We start from the raw sequence: 23,489 nt of genomic DNA, 5'->3' as shown, positions 1-23,489 counted from the left end.
AATATTGTCTATAGATTCACTAGATTTGTCTGTGTCACAATGTCAGGATGCTAACTAAATAATGTAACGGTAACCCCAAAGTAATTAGCTTAATTAATTACTTTTTCCTTTTTTTGGCAACAAATTACATGATGGCCTTGGTAGGTAAATGCATGCTTATAAAAAACAAATAAATATAAAATATAAATAATAATAAAAACAATATATTTACAAAACAGGAGGAATGCCAGATGCCGCAATCTTCACCTGTCATCTTCCGTGTTCTTTTTCCTATGTCACCTGGTCTCCCTCTGTGCAGGCGCGAGATCGGGTGACGTAGATTGGGGGAAAAATGGACAATCTTACTGCGCATGTGTGAGATTGGCATTTTTTTCCCTATTGAAAAAAGGGCTCTTTCTGCGCATGCCTGAGATGCTCGAGCATGCACAGAAGGAGCTCCCATTAGCCTGCTAGGATGCGTGACATAGTAAAAATTATGAGTTTAAGTACGCTTTAACTCCCATCACGTATAATGGGACAAGGCACCACTCAATATAATTATTTATTTTGTGTATATTCTCAAATGTAAGTGTATATATTATCACCATGTGTTTTTGAATAATATATTTGACATCACTGGACAAAAAAAAAAACCCTTTCTCTGTCTTTTGTTCTTTTTTTTTTCCACCTAGACAGACCTTATAATCTGCTTTAGTGACATGACAACAGAGAAAATTGAGGCACTGATTGTCGCCTGTGAGACACAGAGAGCAATTAAAACATGATGGAAGTTCTAACCATTTCCCCACTCTACACAAAAGTTGAAAAAAGGTGAGGGCATACATATATTTCTAATGTGTATTTCAATATTATGAATTATTTGATAACAACTACTATATATGTATATGTTTGTTATGTTTTTGTTGTTACAGAATAAGAACATATTACGTAAACTGAACATTATTCATCAATTATCTGTGTCTAGTGTGAGACAGAGGAAATATTTATGAAATAATTAATCGAGTTGTTGCTGAGTAAAAAAAGACCCACGTGTTGGTCGTGTTGTTAGACTGAGGTTGCTGGCCACTGATATCATCTAGCAATGGAGAGCATTAACTTATTATTTTTCACAGATGTGTGACCTTACACATCATAATATACAAAGGGATACTGTTTACATATTGCATATATTACTCTAGTTTCTACACGTTGGTGCCCCAGGGGGAGCATCCCTTTTTTTTAGATAAAGCTTCCCTGGCACATATTGTGAAGGCGTTTACTATCTAAGGTAACAGGTCTTGGCACAGGGAGTTGTTTTAGTGAGGGTTTTTAGGGTGAGAGCTGTTGGATGTCTTCTCACACCGGACAGATTGTCATACTTACTCCTTAACCAACTCTGGAAGTCAATAAGCCCATTTGTACGAACTGTTGTTTAAAATTGTTTAGCTTAAGTAAAAAAAGAAACCTTAATCTTCTGATATAGATGCTGGGTTTTGGGACATTGGCCATATGACATGGCGATAAATATATATTGTTCTGTTTTTGGAGACTTTTCTGGTTCTGGTCATTGAAAATGAGTGCTGTGTAAAACAGTTTTGTTGATCTTCTTGTTTTGTTTTTGTTGAACAAGGGGAACCCCTTGAAATAACTTTCAGGGAATCCCTGCTACAATTGCTATATCCATAGCTCACATTAGCTTACATTAGCATAGGGGTCATTGCGAAAATTGCTTTTTTACATTGCAGGTCATTGGGAAGAACGTCACACTTACAGCCAAAAAGATCATTGGGGTCAGCTAAACTGACCTAAGAGTCTCTTGTGTAAGATTTCTCATTACTCAAGGAACCCCCTAGCAACCTCTGGAAGAACCCAAGTGTTGAGAAACACTGGTGTGGATGCAGCCTTTTACATTGGACTGAATAAGTTGTTAAAACTGTTTTAAGGGTCTATTTATAAAGCCGTTAATCTGACATTCACAAACATTCTCTGGTGGAAAATCTTCCAGACCCATGTGTTTTAATAGTATTCATTAATTCTCCACCAGAGAATGTTTGGTTGAAACCGCTCAATTGCCATCCTGGTAGAAAGAGATCTGTATCTGTAACTCGTTCGGACATGAGAAAGGCCTTTTTGTATAGCTTCATGGACACAATTGAAAATACACATACTTTTAAATACCAACCTTTGTTGGTGGAAATTTCTTGTTATTTAACAAAATGCAAGGTTTTATTCAATTTCAAGACCAACCTTGTGCACTAACAAAGTCATTATCCAAATTGGTCATTAAGTCACTCAGGATTCCCTGGTCCCTGGTTCCCTGGAGGGAATCAATCTGAATGAGTTTCAGTGGAATTTTATATAGGCAAATTTCAGGGGGACTTTCCCAGAAATTCTGCTCGGAGTGGGAAAATATTTTCTGCTGCAGAACCAGTTCCAATTTCCATGTTTGAAAGTGCACCACTCTTCTCTCAAGAATGGATCACTAAACATCTGCATGCTGACTTTTTTTGTTTTTATTTGATACTGTAAATGTATGACCAGCTTAATTATCAATATCTTCCAGATATCAACTTCTTAACTTTTTCTCTGTATCAATAGACTTTGCTTGTGATACTTTGCAAAAGGTAGAGAAACATTTTTTTATAGCTAAATGTTAAAACCATGCCAATGAATTGCTGAGTGTTTGTAATTGTAAACATTTTATTACGTATGCAATCGGGGCAATTTGTGCCAAGAAAGAAAATTGCTTAACCAGTTATTTATTACCATAATTTAACAATTAATAATTACCAATTAAATTGTTATTTTAGAGGATTTGAACATACTGTTCCCATAAAAGATGGACATCACATGGATAAGCTCCCTGGTCCTGGGCTTTATTATCTCTTGTGTCATCTTCTCATCATGGAATACCTTGTATCGGAGACGTAACCTTCCACCAGGACCAACACCACTGCCCATCGTTGGCAATGTCCTACAGATAAGAAGAGGGAAACTTGTCAAATCCTTCATGGAGGTCAGTTAAAATAGATACATTTCTAGAGATTTTGATTTATTGCTAATATGACCAATCTCCCAGGATGAGAGGCATTAGCAGATTCATCTGTAAGATTCCAACATCTTGATTATATACCAAGACTTTAGTGAAAAAGGAGTAAAAAGAATTTTCTGTTGACTGGATGTATTTTGGCCTGGGTCCGTAGCAAAGATCTCCTAACAGATACAGACAGCTTCTGCAAGCTAAGAGAAGCTCATCCACTACATGTGTGTTTTATATCCATTGGATACTAACCCTCATGCTAAGAAACACATCATAACCAATTTTTCTATAATGAACATACGTAATGAATGGGAAAATTTAGGTACAGGTTGACATTCAAAAATCCGTAAACCTCCAGACCTGAGGAGTGTTGGATTTTCGGAAATTCTGGATTTTTGAAGGTTATACTCACCTCCACACATAGGCCAGCCTTCCACGCTGCACTCGCGGACATCTGGCACAGTTCCAGGGAGCAGGCTTCAACGTGTATTAAGTGTAGCGAGCAAAACCTAACAGCTGCTTCTGGACCTAACAGCACCATCAAAACATCAGTGGCCAAACAGTGTACTACAGATTTGTGATTGTCAACCTGTATTAATCATTTTAAAAATACTAAGCGGAGTAACCTTTGCAAAGGGATCATTCATTCATCATTCATGTGCCCATGTAAAAAGTCCATGTAACCATGCAGGAGCACAGCAATTAAAGTTGTAGATATACGATCCTCTTTTAGGTGTCATTAAAGTGTTTAAGCTTATATGAGATTTGGGTCACATATCAAAAATGCCTTGGGCTGGCCATGCTAATGATTTTCTTTTTTTTTCATCCATTTATTAATTATTTTTTGTCCATTTAATAATTTAGAAGGACTGTTAACCACCTGAGCGTTACACTGAGGTCTAGATTTCTGTACCAAAAGTGATCCATTGTTTTTCATGAAATTTTTTTTTTAAATTGTAGACCTGTAACTTACAGAAATATGTCCGAACAGGGGTTCTAGTAGATATTATGAATATAAAAAATGTTTGAAACACACAATCATTTAAAAAAAAAAATACTTTTAATAAAATTAAAGGAAAAACACAAAAATCAGCTTAAACATGACTACATAAAAAAAGCTTGAAGCCATGGCAGGGGTCAGGCAGGCGGTGATGTCCAGGTCCAGGCAGAGATGTTAGAGTCCAAGCAGAGGTCAAAGCAGGCGGAGATGTCAGAATCCAGGCAGAGGTCAGGGCAGGCGGCAGGCAGAGATGTCGGAGTCCAGGCAGAGGTCAAAGCAGGCAGCAAATGGTCAAAATTAGGCGAAGATCAGCAAAGGTAAGATAAGACACAGTATTACACACTAGCCATAAGTGGCAATTTTTAAAACTTTGATTCTGTATTTATTGGTGTTTGTTTTGAATCATTTTGTATTTGATTGAATACGGGAGTTTGTATCCAATCCAATACAAAATAAGAATTTGAATTTCCAAGTTATTTACTTTTATTTTATTTTTTTATTTTTTTGTATTGGATTGGATACGGGAGTTTGTATTCAATCCAATATAAAATGAGAGTTTGAATTTACCAGTTATGTACTTTGTATTAATTTTATATTATTTTGTATTGGATTGGATACGGGAGTTTGTATCCAATCCAATACAAAATAAGAATTTGAATTTCCAAGTTATTTACTTTTATTTTATTTTTTTATTTTTTGTATTGGATTGGATACGGGAGTTTGTATTCAATCCAATACAAAATGACAGTTTGAATTTACCAATTACACACTTTGTATTTATTTGAATTATTTTGTATTGGATTCAATACAGGAGTTTGTATTGAATCCAATACAAAATGAATGAATGAGTTTCAATTTGAATTTCCCGCACACGCGCCGACGTCATCACGCACGCAGGGAGAAGCCGTCCGTTTTTTTTTTCTCCGCCGGACGGCTTCTCGTTTCAGATAATAATATTTTCTTCTATAACATAAACTGAGCATTATGAAAACCATTACATATTCTTGTTAAGTTTGCAGAAAAATATGGATCAGTATATACTCTTTATTTTGGCCACCATCCTGTTATTGTCCTAACTGGTTATGAAACTGTGAAGGAGGCGTTATTGGACCTACCAGAGGAATTTAGTGGACGTGGAAGGTTTCCAATTTTTGACAATTATTTTAAAGGATTTGGTAAGTTTGGTAACATAAGTATGTAGGCATGGCTTACTTAAATAAAGTGAAGCATTCAATACATTTTTCGGTCTTTTCAAATGCTCTCCTACTACTTTTGAACAATACTGATCCATTTTGGGTAGAATATCACCTATATAAGAAATCAATTGGAGTCATTAGGGGAAGCTGCAATTAAGATGGTTAAGTAGTATCCAAACAAATATACAAAATATGAATATATTCCTTCCTAAAGGTCATTGTGGTGGCTTTCTCTGGGTTATTTATTATTTTTTTTTTTTACCTTTGTAATTCTGCTGGTCTTTTGCAGGCTGAAAACACGGTGCACTGTATGCAGTAGAATAAAACTGCAGCTTTGTTACTCTAGGCTGATCACATAGTTTGGATTATAAAAACCACCCTTTATTATTAAAAATATCATATTACGCAGCACTCTATTGTGTTGTGTCACTAACTGTCCATCAATGGGGCTCACAATCTAATGTCCCTACCGTAGTCATATGTCATTTATACAGTCTAAGGCCAATTTTAGAGGGAAGCCAATTACCCTCACTGCATGTGGGAGGAAACCTGAGTACCCGGAGGAAACCCACACAGACAAGGGGAGAACCTGCAAACTCCATGCAGATAGTGTCCTGACCGAGATTCAAACCTGGGACCTAGAGCTTCAAAGACAAGAGTGCTACCTCTGAGCCACCATGCTGCCCTTTCTACTTTATCCTATTTTATAATTTTTTTAAGCTTAAAGCATAGCTAAACAGTCACACTGGATTTCAAGCAAAATTAACATTTATGTTTCTCCGCTCAAAGAAACATGCCTCATTCAAGATGGACCAAACAGGTTTATTTATTATTTATTACTTTTTTTTATTTTGCCAGTAAAGAAATTCCTTATATTTAAAAACTATTTTAAAACTAACTCCCTCTTCCACCCCTCAAACACTGGCAATAAAAATTGCCTTTTTAACCCAAATCCAATATCATTTGATGGGTTTACAATGGATACAGTTCATCTTTAGGTGTCCACATCACTACCTTCATGACATGGACACTTAATAAAGTTTGTCCAGTTCCTAGGTACCTCTCAGAATTTGCAGTATGAGGAGACCAGTCAGCGGAGGGGCATCTTCAGGATCAGCAGATGTACAGCAGATATAGCTGGAGAGAGACCTCAAAAAAAAAAAATACTTTCAGATGCTAAGAGTAATTGTATTTTGCATATGATAACTGTACCTTTCACTCTAGTTGCTGTTTTGCAGGAATTGCCTTTAGCAATGGAGACCGATGGAAGGATTTGCGGAAGTTTTCACTTGCCATGCTTAGAAGTTTTGGAATGGGAAAGAAATCTATTGAGGAGAGAATTCAAGAAGAGGCTGGATTTTTAGTGGCAGAGATCAAATCTTTGAAAGTTATATTGTCTGTGTGTCTTAGATAGAACATGAAAATTATGTACCACAGTTTAAAAACATATTTCAGAGGTGTCTTTCAAGAAAAAAAAAATCATAGATGTCCCCAAAATAGGAGTTATATGTCTAAGGGAAGAAATGGTCATGTTTCCTAGAAAAAAACAATCCACATGATGAAAAAGTAAAGTGAAAAATCTGTTTGATTAAAAATGGACAAGAGCACAGTTCTTCTTTCTGACACTTGAAAGTTACACTCCATATTTCCAACCACTTTCAATAAAATAAAAAAAAACAAAAATAGACCAATAAAAGCCCAAGACATGTAACAGGCATCAGGAATAAAAGTCCCCACTTGCTGTCAGGGGTGTAGTCATAGAAAAAAAAGAGGGGGCATGGTACTATCCATGTAAATGTGCTTCCCCAATACATCCCTGCCTATGTGTCACTCAAAAGGGAAGATACTTCCCCCAGAGTGACGTCATTATACCAGAACTCCCCCACTGCAAGTCTGAGCCTGCGGGTTGTGTTCAGAGAGACAACCTGGCCACCCCCCTAAGCCTGCAATTCCATATGGGAGATGTGGTCTGTGGCTCTAGCTGGTGTGCCCCCCCAGTGGGGTCCTTATCATAAGCCTGTAGGGGGTCACACTGGCTTCCATTAATCATTCCTCCCCACCTGATTGCTGCAGGGAACTGCTGACAACATCAAGCTGGGAAATTCGAGTTTCCCCTGTGCTTGCTTGGACTGAATGAACGAACTGCCATGCACCTACACGGGAGGTATGTCACCTGGCCTATCAAGATTGGCAAAAGATTGTTTCTAGGAAGAAGAAGAAGGAAAGAGATGGCAATGCCCTCTAACAGAATGGGTAAAGGTGACTAGAGAAGGTTTTTTTACTTTAAATAGTCTATAACCCAAAGATGGCTATCAAACTCTTATGAATTTAGTGCATTTAAAAAAAAATTCTCATTCCTCCAGCCTATCCCTGATTTGGAGGGAGCATCCCTCATGCAGATCCCTCTGCTATGAGAGCCTGGGCAAGAATCATCACACAAAACACGTGTGGATACTGCAGGACAGGGCTGTGATAATGTCTGGGACATGTCTTTGTTTCCTGGGATCTTGTTGAAGATGGAAGGTGGAAGGCAATCATTTTATTCTACTTTTTTCCCCCTCTTTTTGTGTTAACTTATCAGGGAGAGGAACTGGGTGTTAAGATATACTTTAACAAGCTGACTTTGTCCTCTATGTGAGCGGAATCCTATTATTACACAAAAATAACACATGTGCAGCAATAGAGACATAAACATACCTAGTTAAGTTAGAAGTGAAAACCCATACAATAACCAGATCTTTAATATTTGGCTGTAGAAAAATCTGTGGACCCATCAAACATTCTACTGCAGACTGTTTCCAATGTCATCTGCTCTGTAGTATTTGGGAATCACTTTGAATATGATGATCAGAGTTTTCAGCAACTCCTACGATTGTTTGGGGAAACTTTTAAAGACATCAGCTCTCCATGCGGACAGGTACGTAGCACTGATGTTACATGGCATACAACAATTTAGTAATTTGAGACATCATGTCAATTGTTCAGAAAGTCTAAATCTCAGTTTTGTAGTAATAAGATTGATGTGAATAAAAACAGAATTTCAATTGATGTTTATTAGATGAACTGCATATCGAATGCTGTGTTGATAAATGCATATCTGCAAACTTTAGGCATACTTTGGGAGATTGTTAATAAAAGTTACTCTGTAAAGAAAAAAAGAAAAAATAGGGTAAAACTGCTTTGCTAGCTACTCAAGATGTTTTTTTTTAACCTTTAAATTTGAATTTATGCTGCTGTTGGCCCTGACATCCATTTTACAAATTTGAATTATAGGCAAATTGTAAAAAGTACTGTATCTTTATTCATTTTCCAGATGTTGGACATGCTCCCAGAAATCATGAACTACATTCCGGGACCTCATCAAAGAATAGTCAATCATTTGAATAACCTGGAACAATTCATATTACAGAGAGTGAAGATGAACCAAGAGACATTTGATCCCAACTGTCCTAGGGATTACATTGACGGTTTTCTTCTAAAGCAGCTTCAAGTATGTGAATTAACTACATAATCTAAAAGAAAGAGTTTGGGTTTGTCCAAAAGTCAAGAAAGCATATGAAAACTTCAGAAACCTACAATAAACAATCATAATTTTCTTTAGAATTGTCACAGATCTATGGGACCCTATGTAGAATTTAGATTTGGGCCTCCCCTTCCATGAAACTCTGTGCATCTATTGATGGTCTTGTAATTACAAATATACTGTCCCCCAGGGCAAATTTTTGACAAGGCCCCTACCACGTAGGACAAGTTACTTCACATCAGGAGTGCTTCTTTTACATCAGAAATCTCCCCTTTGCAGATCAGGACTAGTGTTGATGTTCAAATTCGGGTTGTCCCTATATTCGACCTGAATATGGCTGTTCAAATTCGGGTAGACCCGACCCGAAAAACACGGGATTCGACAGCAAAAATTTGGGAGGAAAAAACATTTTTTTTTCTTAAATTATTTATTTGTATGTGTTTTTTTTTTTTAAGCTTGTTCTTTTTTTATTTTTTACAGGTTATCCGACAATGACATTATGAATCATTATGTCATTGTGGGATTCCTGGACCGTGGGAACTTTGCGGTCACAACTAATTGAAAGCAGAAGCCTTCATTTAGCTGTAAGCACAGGCAATACGAGGGCAATAGAGGTTAAATGGAGATACTATCTCCATTCATTACCTCTACTGCTCTGTGATTGGCTGAGAAATAGGAAACCCTGATGACAGCTCAAGCATCATCAGGGTTTCTCTTTCCTCAGCCAATCAGGGAGCAGAACAATCAGCAGAACTTTACTATGCTGACAGCTCTGCTCCCTTGATCGCTCCACGATCAGTGGAACAGCGCTGTCAGCATAGTAAAGCTCCGCTGATTGCTCTGCTCCCTGAGGAAAGGGAAAGCCTGATGACAGCAAAGGCATCATCAGGATTTCCCTTTCCTCAGCAACTCCCTTTACACCATCAGAGTCCTCAGAATCCAACATTCACATCAAGAACACCCCAGATTTTTTTTTAGTATGGACCCTCAACAGTTTATCTACAAATCGTACTTCACTGGCACCTCACTGTTAAAAAAATAAAAAAATAAAAAAAAATTGAAAGTCATTTGCTACTAAATGTTTTGAATTCTGGACCAGATCAGTTCCAGGTTAGCTGGATCACCCAGCTTCACTGATAAAAGTATATGCTCACCAGCGTTGGGGAGCCTTAATAAAACAGACCCACTGTGTTTGTTTCCTGGCTCTGACAGATGACCTCTTGTTAACCCCCTTGGCGGTAATCTCGAGTGTGACTCGAGGTGGATTTTCCATGCTAAAATTAGTAATCCCAGATCCCACTCGGCGTCACTTAAAACCTAATAAAAACCCACTTACCTTGTACCGTTTTGTCATCCCCCGGCAAACTGCTTGTCCCCCGCAACTCTTTAAAGGTTACTTTCAGGCATTTTCATAAATGTTGGTTTCTGAAGAAACTTCAGTTAGTAATCTATCTTCTATCAAGGTTTATTAGGACTAGGGATGAGCGAGTGAAATTTGTCATTTCGATTTTGCAGCAAATCAGGCCTTTCTCACTTACAGTACATGTAAGCAAGAATGGCCTTGTGATTGGCCGTTATGTTCTCGCTGACTTGTCATGTTCTCGCTGACTTGAGAGTTCACCTTAGTTCGCCTGCAGTCACAGCTGATAGGAGGCACCCGTGTGCCTCCATTCAGCTGTGACCGCAGGTTCCCATGGTCATTGGGCTGTACTTTTCAATGATAAGTACACCCCAGTGACCATGGGAACTGAACTCAGATGAACTCTCAACAGAGAATTTCCATTGAGAGTTCATCTGAGTTTGCCTGAAGTCACAGCTTGTTGGAGACCCTCGCATGCCTCCAATCAGCTGTGACCACAGGTCCCCACTTATCAATGATAAGTACAGCCCAGTGACCATGGGAACTAAACTCAGATGAACTCTCAATGGAGAATCTCCATTGAGAGTTCATCTGAGTTCCCCTGCAGTCACAGCTGATAGGAGGCACCAGCGTGTCTCCAATCAGCTATGGCCGCAGGTTCCCATGGTCCCTTGGCTGTACATCCCAGGGACTGTGGGAACCTGCAACGTGAACTTTAATGCAATTCACAAAATCGGTTTGCTGAAATTTCGCAGACCCATCGGAAATTCAGGGAAATTTTCCAGAGACTGTCAGAGGCATTCTCGCTCATCCCTAATCAGGACAGAGGACATAATAATAATTATTTTATAATAATAATTTTCCTTTCCTCTTTACTTTTTTTTAGAAATAACTTTTTTGCAATGGTCACTTTAGGATCTATTTTTTTACATATAGCATTTTTATTTTTCTCTTCTGCACCAACAAATTTATTACTGTAATATTTTTGCTTTTAGGAAAGAGGCAATTCTAACTTTAATACAAACAACATGATAAAGGCAATACTTACCTTGTTCTTTGGTGGAACGGAGCCAGTTAGCAGCACCCTGAGACATGGATTTCTCCTGCTTATGAGATATCCGGAAATACAAGGTAAATATTGAGAGCTTAGCAGTGAAACATTTTTTAAACTAAATATGGAGGTTTATTACCTTGGCAACAAATCAGACTTTAGTGTTCAATAATCTAGAGTAGGTGGAGCAGAAGAAATAAAACTGTTTTTTTTTCTTCATCATTTTTATTTATATTAAAATCTTACTCAAGAGAAAGTAATTAAAGAAATAGATCAGGTGATTGGACAAAATCGCATCCCAAAAATTGAAGACCGGATCAAAATGCCATATACGGATGTCGTTTTCAAGGGATATACCATTCCTAAGGTTGGTAACTTCTCATTGTTATATTTTTGTGGTATTTGATGGTGTGAATTCCAGCATAAACACATTTCCAAACACTTAAAACACGAATTGTTTTAGGAAAGTTGAATAACTTTTGATCTAAATAAAACAAAACATTAGAGTGCTTGTTTTATATTTTACTAATCTGTATTTTATATGACTTTTTTCTAATTAATCAGCGTACAATCCAAACAGTTGTTCAAATATTGTTTTACAATATAGAATGCAATAAATCATTTTCATGGTTACTCATATATCTTTTGTATGTCTTTAGGGTACAGACGTCTACCCATTACTATGTTCTGTTCATCGCGACCCCAAGAAGTATTCTACACCCAATACATTTAACCCCAATCATTTCCTGGACAGCAATGGCTGTTTTAAAAAGAGTGAAGCATTTATGCTATTATCTGCAGGTACATTTACATTTTTACCAAGTGCTGATAAAAATGGCAGACATCACAGTCTTTGAGGACATGCCACAAATAAATGATTAGAAATAAGATTTTATACTGTTCACATAGTTACATAGTAGGTCAGGTTGAAAAAAGACATAAGTCCATCAAGTTCAACCACTAGGGAAATAAAAACATTCCAGATATAAAAGCCTATAAGACATAGTTGGTCCAGAGAAAGACAAAACAACCCTGGTACACTTTGCTTGAATAGGGGGAAAAATTCCTTCCTGATTTCATGAGGCAGTTGGGTGTTCCCTGGATCAACAGCCACTGTTATTTTTACTTTAAAGCCTTAATACCCAGTTATACTCTGTGCTTCTAGGAAAACATCCAGCTTTTTCTTAAAACAATCTATAGAATTTTCTGAAACTACTTCATGAGGAAGCCAATTCCACATTTTCACAGACCTTACAGTAAAGAATCCCTTTCTTATCCGGGGCTTAAACTTCTTTTCCTCTAGATGCAAAGAGTGCCTTCTTGTTCTTTGTAATGATCTTAAAGTGAATATTTGGGAGGATAGTTCTTTTTATAGACCATTTATTTATCTATATAGGGTGATCATATCCCCCCTTTACCCCCTAGTGGTAATCCTGAGTGTGACTCGGTATAGAATTTACCTGCAAAAAGTGAAAATCCTGAGTTACACTAGGGGTCTCTTTAACCTAAAACAAAAAACCCATTAACCTTGCTCTGTCGGCATCCCCCATTGTCCTGCTGGTCCCTGTAGGTCCTGGGGACACGTCCTGCTCCTCCGATCTCCAGCTGTGAAGTGCAGAGACGATCTACGGGGTTTCCTGGTGATCTTGGTGCATGGATCAGTGCGGCAAGGAGGGAGAGGTGGAAAATTCTAATCATTTTGTATTGGATTCAAAACAAAATAACTGTATTGAGTCCAATACAAAAAAATCTTGAGATATATATATATATATATATATATATATATATATATATATATAATTATATTATATTATTATATTATATATGGTACTATACAGTTACATTATATAACTATTCTTTAAAACTTTTTTTTTATTATTTTTTTTATTATTAAATTTATTAACTATTGGACATATTTCTGTGTTAGGCCTAAGAATTATAGTCTGTAATGTAAAATAAATTTTCATGCAAAAAATTGTGCTGCTTTTTTACACGGAAAACTGGACAAAATCAGAGCCATGAACATCTCTTCTCAAGGGAAAATAGATTCAGTTCAACTAATCTCTACTCATAGCTAAGCTCCTCCATTCCTTTTATTAATTTAGTTGCCCTTCTCTGCATTCTCTCCAATTACACAACGTCTTTTTTGTGAACTGGTGCCCAAAACTGGACTGCATATTCCAGATGTGGTCTGACCAATGCTTTGTACAGGAGTAGGATTATTTTTCCATCTCTGCAGTCTATTCCTCTTTTAATATAAGAAAGTATTTTGCTAGTTTTAGATCTTGCAGCTTGGCATTGCATGCTGTTATTAAATCTATGATCTACTAGAACCCCCAGATCCTTTTCCATTCCTGACTCTCCCAAATGTATTCCCCCTAGACAGTATGAAGCATGCATGTTGTTAGCTCCCATGTGCATAACTTTATCTTTATCTATATTAAATATAATTTGCCACTTGTCTGCCCAATCAAACAGTGCATCCAGGTCTGCTTGTAAATTATAGACATCCTGTATGGACATAATTATATTACATAGATTGGTGTCATCTGCAAACACAGAAATGGTACTTTTAATCACCTGGCTGTTAAACCCGACCATGTTCGGGGTAAAAACTTTTGCAAAAAAGTGTTAAACCTGAACTTTTCTCACCAGGTGGTTAAATGTAAACAAATGTTATATTGCAATCCGATTGTCATACATTGTATGACAATCGGATTACAACTGAAAGCAAATACTTACCCGTCCCTGCAGCTCCTCCAGCAGCAATAAAAAATTTGCTATTGCTGCTGGCATCTGCAGTGAGATGTGAAGCACAATGCAGAAATCCTACATTGTGCTGTGCATCTCTCTGTAGATACAGCAGCATCCAGCGTCCAGCGTCTCTGTCTCTGTGAGCTGGGCAGGGAAATCCCCACCCACATCACTCGGAGGATGAGTCATCTTCCGGGTGATGTGATTGGTGATGTATTGGGGGGTGTGTCAGGAAGGGAAATTTAAAAGCATATTACAATGTAATCTGCTTTTAAATGTTTTTTTACAGTACAAAAACACCACACAACATGAAATAAAAATAAAAGTACATTTTTTTTTTTTTACATGATTGTGTGTTTCAAACATTTTTATCTTCATGATATCTACTAGAACCCTGTTCGGACATATTTCTGTAAGTTACAGGTCTACAATTTAAAAAAAAAATTTCATGAAAAACAGTGTAACGCTTTTGGTACAGAAATCTAGACATCAGTGTAAGGCCCGGGTGGTTAATCCCAAACGCTATATAATTTATAAAGATGTTAAACAGTAAAGGTCCCAACACTGATCCCTGGGGTACACCACTAATAACCTTAGACCATTCAGAGTATGAATCATTAATTACAACTCTTCGGATGCAATCTTTAAACCAGTTTTCTATCCATTTACAGATTGACTTTTCTAAACCTATTGACCCTAATTTGCATATTAACCATCTGTGGGGTACAGTGTCAAATGCTTTAGCAAAGTTCAAGTACACTATATCAACTACTACTCCACTTCCCATTTCTGTTCTTTGTTCTTTGAGGAAAATATTCCCTCCCAGTCCAAGTCACAAAGAGCCGGCCTTAATAATGAAATAATTGCTCACTTAAAAAAAGAGGCAATTCTATTGCTTTCTGTTTCCAGCTTACATTAAATTAAATCATATTATGGTCACTGCTACTCAGATTCCCTTTTATGTATACATTTGTTAAAAGCTCTGCATTGTTAGAAAGAACTAGGTCTAGCAGAGTATAATTTCTATTTGGGGCTTCTATAAACTGTGAATAGTGTATAAAACTGTGTATAAAATTATCTTATAATAAATTTATAAATTTCCTCCCTTTTGCTGTTCCCATAATGTAGTGTTATTATTCCAGTCAATGTCAGGGTATTTAAAGTATCCCATGATTGAAACATTACCAGCTTTTGCTGCTTTTTCTATCTGTGCTAGTAGTTAATTCTTTATTTCTTCCTTTTCTATTCCTTAGCACGGGGGGGCCTATAACAGACTCCAGTATTTAATTGTATATTATGCATCTGTTAAGGGGATCCCCTATTGATCCCAGATCATTTTTCCCTCTTTCTGATTACTTCTGTTTACAGTGCTGGAAGAGTACGTAACACACGCAACTTAATGTGTGGTTAGAGCACTCTCAAAACTTTATTGTTTGCACACAGTTTATATAACAGTTCAAAGGCATGATCACATGATCACATGACTACAAACAATTAGCAGACATGACAGATGTCCTTGTGGTTCTCTTAGAACAAGATATTTTTGTCAAAGTAACAGATATATGGCCGTAGGGATGAAAGGAAGAGTTTCAAAGCAAAAAGGGGGGAAATGGACACCTTGTTTCAACATAATTCAATCATCTACAAAACACAACAAAAGTACAAAAATAATTAACTACAAGAATCGGCAAAATTCCTCAGCTCCTTACATTCCCTCTTTTTATCCTTCAAAAAAGGATAACTACTTGACTTCATACCTCTGTTCCTTTACATACAAATAGACAGCTTCAGGTTCTTGGGCATATGTAACTTGAGGGAGCTGGGTGATTCTCTGTAGTACTTTCATCCTACAGTGGGATATTTCAGAGGGGTTACAAGTCATACGGTAAGATACATCTCCCTGGATAATATTTATAGTATGTGTAAATATCATAAATTTTTCAGGGAATCATAGGTTTTACAGTTGTTGCAAAAGTTATACGGATTATGAAGTAAATGTATATCACTTTCAGTAACATCAGTGTCATTGTAGATATTGCTAAAGACTCTAAGCAGTATGGTAACTGGAGTGGGAGACAGCAATCAAACAAGAAGTTAACATATCTTGAGTATTATGCATATCAGATAAGCAAAAACTAGAGCTATTATATATTTCTTTGGCAAGAAGTTCCCATATGCTACCACGGAAATCAGTCCAATCACTTTACTCAAAACCTTGCCGGTACATAGACAGGGTAGTCATTTTTTAGGCTATGGCTTGATTGGAGGCAAATGAAGGGCAAATCGTGAGGGTGATAGTGGCAAGTTGTTGTGACCCAAACAAGACAGAATTTGATAATCAGGGCTCCAAAACTGGAGACAAATATCTGGGCTGGTACTTGTGAATCAAGAAGCATCATCTTGGCTCGGAGGTGCCTGTTTCACTTTTGAAGCATGTATCCAGGTGGGTCCTCCACTGGTCAGCACGGCTGTTCTAGTGATGGCTTGCATGGTGACCGGACGTCCAAAGGGCGGATCCAAGGATTTGTGCTCGTGCAGAGGTTTGACCAACACTACGTCTCCAGGCTTGAATGGGTGTGTCGGTTGATCTGTAGGGAGAGGAAAAGAGAGAGAGATATCTCTTATTTGTTGTCCCCCAGTAGTAAGAAAAGGTTTTTTTTGGCCCAAGGGGTGGGGAATGGACATCCTATTAAAATTTCAAAGGGTGATAGCTTATTAACTGGATTGGGTGTCATTCTTATTTCTGCTAGCACGGCTGGTAGATATTGGTCCCACTTATGGAATGTCCCTCCAGTTGCTTTCCTAAGTTTATCTTTTATGTACTATTCATCCTTTCTACTACTCCAGCACTCTGGGGGTGAAAGGGATGTGAAACTTCCATTCTAAGTTCATCATTTTTTAAATCTCCTGTGTGACTTTAGAAGTGAATGGAGTGCCATTGTCTAAGCTTATTCTCACTGGGCATCCAAATCTGGAGATGATCTTCTTGCAAAGTATCTTAGCTACTGTCCTTGAATTTTCTTTCCTGACTACAAAAGCTTCTACCCATCTGCTGAATCTATCTGTGATCACTAACATTATCTGACATCCATTGGAAGCCTTTAGAATGTGTGTGATGTCAATTTGTAACTCTTGAAATGGACCCTGTGGAGGTAACAAATGTTCATGTTGTCCTACTTTCTTTCCTTGCACGGTTTTTCTAGCACCTGTTAAACAATGGGAAAGTATGGCTTGTGTGTGTTCTTTAAATTCTGGGTACAAAATCGCTTGTTTATTTCTTGTGTTGTGGTCCTAATGCTTTTGAGTCTTATACCGTGAATTTGAAAAACAATGAGGGGTACTGCTATTTGAGGCAGCCCTATTATCCGTCGTTTTGACCAGATTCCAAAGGAATCTAAGGTCAATCCTTCCTTTTCCCAGAATTCAGTGTCCTGTGAGGTGGCAAAGGACTGTAATTGTGTTAGAAGTGTGTTGGTTTCAGTGGAAGCTGGGATGGCGAGCTGAAGTGTATCAGGGGGGCTAGTGGTGGGTGTGGTAGACTGAACAGCAGCCTTGGCATGAACATCTGCTAGTCTGTTGCCCCTGGCATTGAAGGAATTGGAAGAAGTGTGTGCTTGACATTTGACAATGGCTATTCGATTTGGAAGGTGAATGGCTTGTAAAAGTTTTGAAATTATTGCGCAGTGCTGAATGGGTTTTCCATCAGCTGTGGTAAAACCTCTTCGCTGCCAAATGGCTCCAAAATCATGTACAACTCCAAAAGCATAGCGGGAGTCAGTGAATATGTTTACAGCTTTTCGTTCCATAATCTCACAGGCTCTGGTGAGTGCTATCAATACTGCGGCTGGTGAAGAGTTAACAGAGAGTGGGGCGGCTTCAAAGACTGTGTCAGGGAGCTGTACCATGGCATATCAAGCAAAATAAGTTTTGTCAGGGGGTCGCGAACAAGACCCATCCACAGAAACATTTTCTGCTAGAGGAATGGGTGTTGTGGATAATTTTGAACGTGGTGTTGATGTGTTACTTATTTCAGTGATGTATGAGTGTGGCTCCGGTACTTCATCCTCTGGCTCTTTACGACCTAAGAGGGTATTGAGCACAGCGATAGGACTCCTGGTAGCGGAAGCATATTTTATACTTAATCCTGCAGTGGATGTTAGGATAACTTCATAACCAGACAACCTTTGTGCTGTTATGTGTTGAGTGGTTAAATTCCTAACTCTTAAAGTATCGTCCCGTGACCCAAAGTTAGAAGTGAGACACTTCTACAGCCTTTGCACATGCTGCCAGCACACGCAGACAGGCTGGCATGCCTTGCACAGTAACAGGCAGTGTCTTAGAGACATATGCCACAGGCCTCAATTTACCTCCATGCATCTGACCAAGCACAGCAGCCATGGTTTTACAATTCTCTCTTGCATAAAATACAAATTTTTCTGCAACACCCTCTGTCCTTCCTTTCCCAAAAAACAAACAATGAAACCGTATCCTTCTGACATGCCTCCTGCGACAGGCTAGACAACAATAGATCAATACATACAGTAATTAAGTTGAACCATGCTACGGCTGACAGTTGACAAGGACCTGCTGGAGGGCAATTGAGAAAACTGCAGGTGAGTCAACAAAAACCTGGGGCAAGCGGCTTCATGTGTACTGCTGTCCTGTAAAAATGAAAGCCATAAGGGGCTGAGTCTCAGGCGATAATGGTATGGGGAAAAATGCATTGGCCAAATCAATAACACTGTAACATTGGGTCTCGGGCGGTACTGCTGTAAGGATGGTACTAAAATCTGACATGACTGGTGTCAGGGGCGTAACCAGCTCATTGATGGCTCTGAGATCCTGTGTAAAATGGTATGAGCCATCCGGCTTTTAGACAGGATTTACTGGAATATTGTAAGGAGAGCAGGTTTTCTTAAGTATGCCTTGCTGGCAGAAAGATTAATTCATGGGTGGTAAGGAATCTTCCTTGTCTTTAGTTAAAGGATACTGCTTTTGGGATATTGATGTGGTTTTGTTAGTGCTGTATATGGGGTGCAGTCCAGGAATCCCATGTCATATGGTCTGGTGGATCATGTGCTGTCAGGAACAGGAAAATTCATCAAGGGCAGTTGCAAGGTTGTACTGACATTAATCCCTCCCTTTGGGTCAACAACCAGTGATATTCCCAGAGATCCCATCCGGTCTCTTCCTAACAGGTTAACTGGACAACTAGGTAATACCTCGAATGAGTGATGTGTAATGTATTCTCCATGTACTGTACATATGGGAATATGAGGTGTGCGTCGTGTAGGGGTGATGACTCCGTTTATTCCCACAGAGGGCCCACCAGGTGTAGATGGACCTGACCAGGATTGGAGGACAGAACAAGTCGCTTCTGTGTCTAAGAAGTCTGTCAGGAACTGTTCTACTATTAACGTGATTGTTGGGCTTTCATCAGCCTGGTCAGAGATTTGTAACAAAGTGGTGGTGCAGTCTTCCTGTGGGCATCCCTATGTTTGATGTGGTTTGCCTCCTCATTGTATGGGGTACTTTGGGGCAGGATGGTTGTAATTGTGAGCTGAATGTGGCTACATTGAAGTGCTTTGTGTTTGCTGCTGTATCGACTGCTGTTGGTGTGTAGGCCAGTCTCTGGCCCAATGACCTTCCTGTCCACAGGCAAAACATGCTTGATTCCATCTAACATTTTCATAACCTCTATTGTCATTCCTGTCCTGTCTACCTCCTCTGCCTCTACCTTTTCCTCTGTACCCTCCAGGTTTCCCTGAATAATGGAGTCCCTGAGCATGGGGTTTTGACAGTTTAGGTAGCTCAAAGCAATCTGCCGCGTCTTTAGTTAACAATTATCCCAATTATATCCTGTGGGGGTAATATGCTCCAATTATCAATAATCATTTTGGCAGTTTTAGGATGTTCAGTGATTAATCCATTAATCAGTGACTGTATAAAAAAAAACATTCAAATCACCTCCTAATCCTAGACCTGCCTCTTCCTTCCACACTTTCCTAAACCTTTGAGAATAATCGCCTACTGTTTCTCCTGCTTTCTGTTTGCATGCTAATGCTTTGGCCTTTGATTTTCTATCTCCATGTATCCTAACAAATTCATTATTCACTTGGTCCCGCATAAGTTTTTGGGGTTAAGTACACAACAGCGGATGATGTGTAGCCACTGCTGGGTGATGTAGGACTAGTGGGGGGTGGTAATAATATCTGTGACTGCTTGGTCTTTGTTTTGGTAAGAAGAGGAAGGGCTGAGGGGAAATCCTGTGTAACGGTTTGTTGCTGCACGGACTGTATTAGACAGATATTGTGCTCGTAATCCTCATCCTCCCATGTTCTCCTTTGTGTTTCTGTTGTTAATTGTGGATATAAGGGTGTATAGGGGGGTGGAATAGAGGATGTAATTTTGGCAATAGTTTTGTCTTTACGGGGATACATTTTCAAAGTATACCAGACTTCTCCGCAACCCTTTGTTATGCACGCGGGTGTGGACCCACTGTGCCACGGACTGGGAATGCTCCAGAGGGGCGTAACTAAGCCGCTACGTGGTCTTCACTGGAGCCTCTGATGGTGAGGATAGGCTTGGGCCACAGGGTAGCTGCTATTTTCAACTCCAGAGCAACCCCCAGGTCAGTGGCAGCTGACCAGAGGGGTCAGGGTACTCGGTGCAGCACCGAGGGGCTTGCGTGGCCAAGAGGGTGATGGCAATCAGACAAAGTCCAGATACAAGATCCAAGGTCAGGGTCAGGCGGCAAATAGGCAAAGTTCAAGGGTCAGAAACAAGGTCCGGTACACAGTAAAGAAAACAGAGGAAACACCTTTGCACTGGGAGTTACACAGGGTGAAACCTTGAGATTGCTCAGGCAACTTCCTGTAGTGGGAGGTGCCTTTAAAGACCTGTGGAGATCCAGCCATAGGCTGTAGAAAACAAAGGGCGCGTATGTGTTGCCTCATAGATTTAAGAGAGACAAACCCACGCCAGCTCAAACACCAGAGCAAGTCTCCAGCAGGGAGGAAACTCAGGCATGGAACACAGGTAGTGGGGTTTTTCTACCTGAAAGATAGGACCCGGCGCCCGTACCTGCAATTAGGAGCAGAGGCGCCGGCACGACCTGCAGAGCGAACACCCTTCAAATATTGTCGGTCCCACTTCGGAACTCTTGGATCTAATTTATATACCTATCTGTCTCGATTACTGAGAAAAATTCCTAAGATACAACTAATATGGAATTTAGAGAATGATCCTTCCAGTGGGAAGGGGTCAGGGCATTTCAAGTTTTAATGCCATTTTTCTAATGTAATGTAAAAGGGTCAGTGTAATAGTCTCCTGCTCTGTGATTTACAAAATCAACAGTTTCCCCTAGAATATTAAAAGGAATATCCTCATCACTGGGTGACATGGCTGTGAGTTTTAGTTTCTGTCTGATCTGAATGCGTTTCTTGACATGTTTTTTATGTGGATCTGGGAGCTGTTCCTCCTTTGTGGAATTCCCCTTACTTTGGGAATTCCCCATAGTATAAATTACAGTATAAATATCAGACGGTTTTACACAGTTATTGTTAGTTCAGCAGGTAGCTGCAGTGCTCGCTGACGTCCTGTTCCCAGGACCGCTTACCAAAACGCAGCTTAGGTCACGTTACTGCTTGCCTGAGGCAACCACAGCATTGAGGACTGACCCAGCTTCACCTTGGCAACCAGATTAGTACACAAACTTATCTTATATACAATATTTCTTACACTTCTAAACCATGCAAAAAAATTCTTATACTCTATACATTAAACAGAAGCCATCAGTGTGCACGTATTCAATAAAAGATTTCCCAAATCTTCCTAACTAAGGACCCAGTCCTTCTATGAGGGCGTCTACACTGTCACAGTGCTTAGGTTCGTAGGATATCTACAGGGACCCAGGGGAGGGCAGAGGTAGAAAAGAAAATTTGTACTTACCCGATACTGGTCTTTTTAAGGTAGGTAGATATCCCACTTCTGATGCCAAACTGTTAAGGCGATCTCCTATTGACCCCAGATAAATTTTTCCTCTTTCTAAACACTTCTGTTTACAGCGCTGGAAGGGTATAACTCACGCAACTTAATGTGTGGTTAGAGCACTCTCAAAACTTTATTGTTTGCACACAGTTATATGGTAGTAGGGAGGAAAGGAAGAGTTTCAAGGCAAAAAGGGGGGAAACAGACGCTAGTTTACTGATAAGAAGGGAACAACTAGTTCAACATAATTTAATCATCTACAAAACATAACAAAAGTACAAAAATATTTAACTACAAGAATCAGCTCCTACAGCATCTCCACATTCAATTCCAGGAGAATTGTCTTTTTGAAAGGATTATTTCAGTTAGGGAATGTTGTAAGCTACTGCAATGATTAGGAAAATTGTTCAGTACTTAGTACAAGCCTTACTTTCCTCAATGGGATATGCAGGCAATCTGAATATGACTCTTCTCATTTACTCTTCTCTATTATCTATGGTCTAATTAAGAACTAAGTACTAGGAGAAGTTGGCCTAGGAAAGTAAACCATCTCTGTCAAGGAATTTTTCTTTTAGTTTAGTGAATAACGTGAATCTTTGCTTACTTAAACCAACTAAGCATGTGCAAGCAAAAATCCTGTTTGATGATGTATTGTCATCACAAACTGTGTAACAAATATTTTTTTATAACATATCCTGACCTGTACAAGTTTTGGGATTAGTTATCCAGTAATATTGTGTTTTTAAAAGCACCACTGTAACTTTTTTTTCCTCAGGGAAGAGAGTTTGTGTTGGAGAAAGTCTGGCCCGTATGGAGCTGTTTCTTTACTTTACAACTATCCTACAGAACTTCAAAGTTTACCCCAAAGTTTATGAGATGTCTTTTATCCCTCGAGCACTGTAGATTTTTACCTACCTCATATGAACAAACTTCTGTTTGGGAGGTAGGAACTCTCTATAATTTATAGGTACAGGTTTCTTACTTTGCTTTATTCTGCTGCTGCAAAGTTTTTTTTTTCCTGTTGAGTACTATGGCAATATTGTAGAAGGGAGAGGCTCAATGTGAAATGCTAGACAACAATGCTGACTACAAATTCTGCTTTTCTATTGCATCTCTCTGGTTTGAAAGAAAATTATGGATTTTTGTCAGTTTTCTTTTTAAATAATTACAAATATAAAAGATTCACATGATTGACTATACTGTGTTGTATGTGCTTCACTTAACCTGAATAAACATGAACAATTAAAACATGTAGTTTTTCTGAGAGCATTAAGGTAGACAGTTTCCAAGTGAAAAAAATTCAAGCCAGGTTAGCTCTTCAGAATTTTTTTTCACCATCAGATTGAACACATGTGCAAAGCAGAGAACACGTGTGAGTTTGCTAAGGCACAATGCAATCACAATATTGGTCTCATTGTCAGCAACCACAGTGCCAAATTTTGAGGAAGTAGGGGGAGAACCAATGCAAAATTTGTCTTTGCATGGTAAAAAATAAACTTGTCTGCAGTATGATTTACCTAATCCAGATTGCGTAGATGAGTGATTGCATGGCAGTGCCTCAGCTTACTCATACTATATTGAGAAATAGAAAAGCTGT

The 23,489-nt window shown here is 38.8% G+C and overlaps 1 protein-coding gene across 1 annotated transcript; it reads left to right on the top strand.

The window, feature by feature from the left end:
• The first annotated feature begins 670 nt into the window (after positions 1–670).
• Positions 671–22,883, top strand: LOC140343893 (cytochrome P450 2G1-like). The gene is made up of 10 exons (XM_072430795.1): positions 671–810; positions 2,790–2,995; positions 5,032–5,194; positions 6,454–6,618; positions 7,960–8,132; positions 8,529–8,705; positions 11,094–11,229; positions 11,401–11,516; positions 11,809–11,950; positions 22,668–22,883. The coding sequence occupies exons 2-10, from the start codon at positions 2,819–2,821 to the stop codon at positions 22,793–22,795; spliced, it is 1,377 nt and encodes a 458-aa protein (XP_072286896.1). The 5' UTR covers positions 671–810; positions 2,790–2,818; the 3' UTR covers positions 22,796–22,883.
• The last annotated feature ends 606 nt before the right edge of the window (positions 22,884–23,489 follow it).

This window comes from Pyxicephalus adspersus, chromosome Z (genome assembly GCF_032062135.1).
Source record: "Pyxicephalus adspersus chromosome Z, UCB_Pads_2.0, whole genome shotgun sequence".
Taxonomy (NCBI): Eukaryota; Metazoa; Chordata; class Amphibia; order Anura; family Pyxicephalidae; genus Pyxicephalus; species Pyxicephalus adspersus.
This window is presented reverse-complemented; position numbering and strand designations above follow the sequence as displayed.

Excerpts from the sequence above, each read along its gene's own strand:
- LOC140343893 (XM_072430795.1), top strand. The coding sequence starts at position 2,819 with ATGGACATCACATGGATAAGCTCCCTGGTCCTGGGCTTTATTATCTCT. Across the intron at positions 6,619-7,959 it reads GAAAGTTATATTGTCTGTGT|ATTTGGCTGTAGAAAAATCT; the intron begins GTCTTAGATAGA and ends CAGATCTTTAAT. Across the intron at positions 11,517-11,808 it reads AGGGATATACCATTCCTAAG|GGTACAGACGTCTACCCATT; the intron begins GTTGGTAACTTC and ends GTATGTCTTTAG.